General features: G+C 33.9%; 1 protein-coding gene across 1 annotated transcript; it reads left to right on the top strand.

Annotated features, from left to right (window-relative positions):
- Positions 1–3,665: 3,665 nt before the first annotated feature.
- On the top strand, positions 3,666–4,539 carry LOC110103024 (uncharacterized protein At3g17950). The gene is made up of 2 exons (XM_020831571.2): positions 3,666–3,853; positions 3,933–4,539. The coding sequence occupies exons 1-2, from the start codon at positions 3,779–3,781 to the stop codon at positions 4,404–4,406; spliced, it is 549 nt and encodes a 182-aa protein (XP_020687230.1). The 5' UTR covers positions 3,666–3,778; the 3' UTR covers positions 4,407–4,539.
- The last annotated feature ends 2,309 nt before the right edge of the window (positions 4,540–6,848 follow it).

The following is a 6,848-nucleotide window of genomic DNA, read 5'->3' as shown; positions in this document are numbered from 1 at the left end:
TATTTGATAATTTATTTTCAGTAATAAATTTTAGCTTTTTTATTTTTAATTAACTTCAAATCAACTACTTTAAAATAGAGTTTCGAAGCTACTTCATAAGCAGCTTTTGTCTACTAGGCACAAAGGTTACCTCCAGGAATTCATTTTTAAAAAAGCGTGGCCCTTCCTTGCTGACAATTGGCTAGTGAACCCATTATTGGTAAGCTTCTCCAAGATGGTCAACCTACTTAACAAAGAATTTCTTTAATTTTTATAAAATAAAGCATAGGAAATATCAACAAAGGCTACTGCTAAAGTGATGAGATAAAGTGCTAGTGAGATTTATTTTTTCTTAATGAAATCAATAGAGAAAAGATCAATTATGGGAGAAATGTTAGTGATTGGATACTTTAGTCTTTCTTAGTATTATAGTTAAAATGCATATTTCATTTGAAATCATCTTATCCATTCCAGGTTTTGAACGTGCTTTCTTTGCGGAATTCATCTATACTTCTTAAATGTTGGAGACTTTAGGCTGTGGTGGAAGTTAAAGTGATATAAATTTTCAGCTCTTTGAGGTATGCATTATGTGTCATTTTAGCTTTGTGATTTTTTAAATTGCATAGTTTTCTACATTGCATAGTTTTCTACGTTATATTTTTTTACTTTGTAGTTTTCCACCTTGCATAATTTTAATTTTTGTGTATGTGATTTTATTTAGTAAATCAAATTAGAATGGAAGAACCTAGTAATCAGACTTTAGCTTCAACTTATACTGTGCTTGAGAAAGTAGACATTGCTTGGAATCATTTTGCTGAAGTTAAAAGAGCTGATGTGAAGAAACAATTTAAATGTTTATATTATAGTATTTCATATAAGGGAGGAGGAATTAATAGAATGAAATAACATTTAATAGGTGTTAAGTGGAATATAGTTGCTTATAAGAAGGTTCCACATGATGTTTGATATCAAATGTAGGAAAACTTGAAAGAAAATTTAAGAAAAAAATAACAAGCACATGAAGAGTTGGATAGTACTCCATTTCCCATGGATGATGCTATAGATGAAGAGAGAGATTCATGTTTGCTGCCAAAAGCACAATATTCTCAAGCACATGCATCAGAACTAAGTAAAGGAAAAAAGAAAAGCTTCTGATATGGATACCTTCTTTGCCCCCAGAACTACATAAGGTTCCCAACCTTCAATTAAGAGTGTTTTAGCATCAAAGGAAGTAGTGCATCATGCAGATATGGCATTAGCAAGGTGGTTTTTTTATTGCTGCATTCCTTTTAATGCTCTTAATTCAGTATATGCATAGAAAGCTGTTGATGCCATTGTTGTAATAGGTCATGGTTACAAGCTCCCCAATTATCATAACATGAGAGTAAACATACTTAGGGATTGCAAGGAGGAATGCAGGCTGCTCATTGATAGTTATAGAAAAACTTGGAAGGAAATAGGTTGTACACTTATGGCAGATGGGTGAACTGATAGTAGGAGCATAACGTTAATCAATTTTTGATATATTGTCCACGTGGTGTTTCTTTTTTAAAATTAGTTGATGCTTCAGATATCACAAAGGATGCTACCACTTTGTGCTCTTTATTTACTATGATTGTTGAATGTATTGGTCCAGAGAGTGTTATTAAAATAGTTACTGATAATACAACTAATTACAAGAAGGCGGGTCAACTGTTACATGAAAGATTCAGCAATATTTATTGGTTACCTTGTGTTGCACATTGTATGAATTTAATTTTGAAGGATATTGGAAGCTTTCCTCTCATAGAGGAGCTAGCAAAAAAAGCATCAAAGCTGACAATTTTTTGTTAGAATCATATATTCATACTTGCATGGCTTAGGAGAAGGTCAGGTTGGAAGGAGATTGTACGACCTGGAGCAACCCGTTTTGCAACAACCTTGATAACTTTAAAAAGTGTGCATGACCACCATCATGACCTACAAGCACTAATCACAAGCAAGTTCTTTATGGATTCAAAGATATCCAAGACCTCAAAGGGAAAGGAAGTAGTTTCAATTGTTTTAGATTTGAAATTTTGGGATAATTGTCTTATTATTTCAAAGATATCGGGCCCTTTGATTAGATTGTTGCGTATTGTTTATTCTGATGAAAAACCATCTCTTAGATATCTATATGATGGCATGTATAGGGCAAGAAAGACAATTAAAGCTAAGTTCAGAAATGTAAAAAGATCATATAAGCCTTTTACTACAATAATAAAAAGAAGATGGGATGCTCAATTAAGGCAAGACATCCATTCAGTAGCATATTTTCTCAATCTTCATTTTTAGTTTGATAGAGTGAATTATTGTCAAAAGCGAGAAATTTTACAAGGTCTAGTTGAAATAATTAGAAATAAATTCATTTTCTCTAAGTCCACAGTTGTAATAAATGAAGTCAGACTATTCCGTGATAGCTTAGAAAGCTTTGGAAAACTAATTGCACTGATAATAGCGAAAGAAATGCAACATGACAATCCATAATTCTCTCTTTTTACTTTCAATATGTGTATATAGTTATAAAAATATGCTTATTCACTAAATCTTCAAACTTGATAGTATGCAGATGAGTGGTGGAAGATGTTTGGATTAAGTGCTCCAAACTTACAGAAAGTTGCTATAAGAATTCTCAGCCAAACATCATCTTCATCATGATGCGAGAGAAATTGTAGTGTTTTTGAACAAATCCAATCAAAGAGACGGAATTATTTGGAGCATCAATGACTCAACGATCTTGTATATATTCGGTATAATCTGAATTTAAAGAATAGGTAAGATCTTACATTAAATTAATATTTATGTACAAGTGTCAAAGTAAGTAATATGTATAATCTTAACATAAAACTATTTATTTATTTTTTAGGTTTCAACTTAAAAAAAGACATTATGACCCTAAGGACTACACTTGTATTGAAATGGTTGATTTTTGGATACTTGAAGATAAAACAACTCTAGAACTTGACTTATAAGATTTGAAAAATGAGTTATACAAAGAGGATGCAATGTCAATTGTTGAAGAACAAAATATATCATTTAATCAGCCAAGACATTGTAAGTTGATAATGAAATTTGAGTATGTTATGTAATTGAAAGCAAAAATAATATCTTATTTTATATTTCTTATTTGTTGGTGAATCTGACTTAGAGAATGAAGGAGATATAGGCAACACAATAAGGCTCAAGCAATCAGATGCATTTGGGTTTGAACATTTTGGTGAAGCAAGATCTGAAGACTCAACTTATATAGATAGATTTGATGATGCTAATTTAGGAGATCTTTTAAATTATTGAACTAAGAAAGTGAAACTTTGATTTAAATTATGAATATATTTCCTTTTTGTTATAAGTTGGGATAAAGTAATTTTGCATCTTTTTATGATTGGTTGTCTTCAAGTGAAAAATATTGTTATATTTTTCTTTTTTACTTTATATAATATTTACTTTTTATGTTTTATGCATTTATATTCAAATTATATTCATTTTTTGTTATATATTTATAAATAATTGTGTCATTATTATAATATTTATATTTATTACGTCATCCGGTTTCACCCCAGTCGAACTATCAAACCACTAGCATCTTCTTTTTCCGGTTCATTGATCGGTCCGGTTTTCAAAGCCGTAACTTCAAACTTCAATAATCATTAAAAGTAGGGTCATAATCGTCATTCACTTAAATCTCTACGCTCCCACAGCATATCCAGAAAGCAGCGGAGGTAACCGCGCCCTTCCCTCTTCTCTGTCTCCATAACGCACTCTATCTCCTTCCCCCGCCCAAATGGATCGGAACACCGGCCTTTTCCCCTCATCACCGACGAACTCTTCCCCTTCCTCGTCTGATCTCGACACCGAGGTAAGAATAAGTACTCCTCCCTAAATTCAACCATTCCCCCGCTTTCCCCTTGCCTCATGTACATCGCTGCCCCTCGCAGTCCACCGGCTCCTTCTTCCCCGACCGGAGCATGACGCTCGGAACCCTCATGGGCCTCACCTGCCCGGAAATACAGTCCCGGGTCGGGCGGCCACCATTAGCCCAGCAACCCGACTTCGGCGGCCCCACCGACTCCGGCGTCCGGAAGCAGAAGGCGAGACGGACGCGTCGCCGGCGAGGAGGGAGCGCGTGGTGGCGGCTATGCCGTGACGAAGTGGGGCCCACATCGCTGGAGGAGTTTCTGAGGGCTGAGCGGCAAATGGGCGTAGCGGAGGCTGATTTCATATATGGAAGAGAGGAAAACGAGGTGATCGGAGGTGGGAGGATGTTGTTTCAGAATGGACGGGTCCTACCGCCATCGCCGCTGGAGGCTGCTGTGGGATGGCGGCAGAGGGGCAGGCAGGCGCAGCAGGGTGGGGCCAAGGGGCGCCTGCCAGTTTTGATTGCTGGGATTTGCAGTGGCGGAGAAGGGTAGTTTTGTAATTTTGTTGCTGATGTACGAGAGAGCTTAGCATTTAGATCTTTGGTATTTCAAAAAAAAAAAATAAAAATTATCCACGGGTGGTTGGCGGGCGAGCACAGTTGGAAACTTCAATGTTGAGTTCAAATCTCTTCTACTATGACCTCACCTCTTGAGTGGGGCAAAGCAAGTGTGAGCCTGATGCTGGTGGGTGGTCTCGCTAGGTTCCGCCGAGCAATTAGTTACACTGCCAAACGCTCCCTTTAGAGTGACAGTGGATAGATACTCTCGTTCACAAAAAATAATAATAATAATTGTATAGTTGTATTATATTAGCCCTTAGTAATTTGGTAGGTTATGGCAAATCATCATATATTTTTAAAAATTGTACCTATGCTTCATTTGCCTAAACAATTTAATTATTAGAAAAATAAATTATGTTAGGATCCCTTGATATAAAATTTGGGCTTCATTTGAGATGATTTTTTCACTACTTTTTAAAATAATTTTTAGCTCAAAAATATGTTGAACTATAAAATTTTGAACAAAAAAAATGTTTTAAAAAACATTAAAAAATATGTCCCAAATGTAAATATTAGATAAGTGGGCTTGATTATTATTGAATTTATGTTGAGATAAGTGCAACATATGAGATCAAAGAAGTGCATTAATATATCTACACAAATTGATGGAATCCAAGTTAGGCATAACTAGATTTGATTAGAATATATTATTACAATTTTTTTCTATATAAACTAAAAATATTTTTTTTGGCAAAATTTTAGATAAATTTATGATAAAAGTTTACATATTATGCATTCTCATAAATTAGATGAGCAATTTGGTTCAATTATATGACTACATAATTGAGTGTGCTTATATAGTGGGCCTCAATTGATATTTTTTATTTTTAATCTAAAATAATAATTAATAAATCATAAAATATATTATTTAAATTTATAACTTAGAAAAGATACTTTTAAATGATAGTTATTTAGTTTTAAAATTATTGAAATTTTGGCATTTAGCATTAGGAATATTGAATTATGCTCAGGTGAAGATAAGAGAGCGAGAGGGCCTGCGGGTGCACAGGTCCCCCCTTAAAAAGAATTATTATTATTATTATAATTGTTATTATTATTCAATTTTTTTATAAACAATTATAGTTAATCATCTTATTCATATATTTCTCCTTATAACTCTGATTTTTGTATGAAAATAAATTAAAATCTCAAATATTTTTCAGGGAATACTTGAAAATTTAAATTTGTGCCTCAACTAGAAATTTTTTTTTGGCTCCATCACTCTTGAAACTTATGCACTTACATTCAAAAATCCAAATTGTATCTACTTTCTTATAAATTTTTCGGCTTCATTTTGAAATGATTTTCTTATTGTTTTTTAAAGTCATTTTTTTTATCAAAATTTAAATTTTTGCACTAAAAAATTAGTTTAGAAAGGAATAAGGAAATTAATAGATAAAGATAGTTTTCTTTGCTTTCGAGAAAGCTGCAAGAAATAACTGTCTTTCAAGTTCAACATTAAACCAAACTACCAAAGTACCAAACAACCAAATAAATTTTTCATATAACAGAACTTTCCCCAGCATTTGTCTCAAGTTCATTTACTGTTAAAGTAAGGACATCTTCAGTCACAGCTTCAAGCTCAGGATCATGTATAATTGCAACAAACCAACAAATAATAATATGTTTTTAATAATTCAGCTCTTAATTACTAAAGAAAGTGCAATTATATAAGTAAAAGTTTAGAAAACTGCACCGAAAGAAAGTTAACCAAAAAATCAAACCATTGAGGCGATGAGCCGATGAGTCGATGACGAATAATCAAAGAGGCACAAAGGAGGAAATCTCAGCGAAATCGACCAGCCCTAGCTTAGGGTTTTCTCGCTCGAAGAGAGACGAAGTCACGACTCACAAACGGCGTACTCTCGGTCTCGGTTAATGGCTAGTTAAATGCCCTAAGAGGGTAAATTTGTAAATACGAAAACGGGTCGAAACGGGTCACTTTCGGGTTACCCGGGTTGACCCAAACCCAACCCGAAATGGCATACGGGTCAAAAAACAGAACCCGACCCTAACCCGAATTTCTCGAGTCGTGTTTTCGGGTCGTGTCAACTGTTGACAGGTCTAGAGAGAGGAATGTTAAATTTTGAATTTTGATCATCTTTTAAACATTTTGCTTCATTGTTTTTGAAGGGTTTTAAAGTTTGGATTATAATTGATAAGTCACAAAAAATTGTCTTGATTAGACACGAATCTTGAAACATATATGAGTTGGTAATGACAATTTCTTTGATATGAGGAAGATGAAGAACCTAGGGCTGCAAGTGAACCAAACGTTCGGCGAGCTACTCGTTGTTCAGTTCGATTAAAGCTCGTTTGCGACCGTTTAATTAACTAAACAAACAAACTTGAACAATATTTTAAATACTCGATT

This window comes from Dendrobium catenatum, unplaced genomic scaffold (genome assembly GCF_001605985.2).
Source record: "Dendrobium catenatum unplaced genomic scaffold, ASM160598v2 fragScaff_scaffold_756, whole genome shotgun sequence".
Taxonomy (NCBI): Eukaryota; Viridiplantae; Streptophyta; class Magnoliopsida; order Asparagales; family Orchidaceae; genus Dendrobium; species Dendrobium catenatum.
The sequence above is the reverse complement of the archived record's forward strand: the minus strand, read 5'-3'. Positions and strand labels throughout refer to the sequence as shown.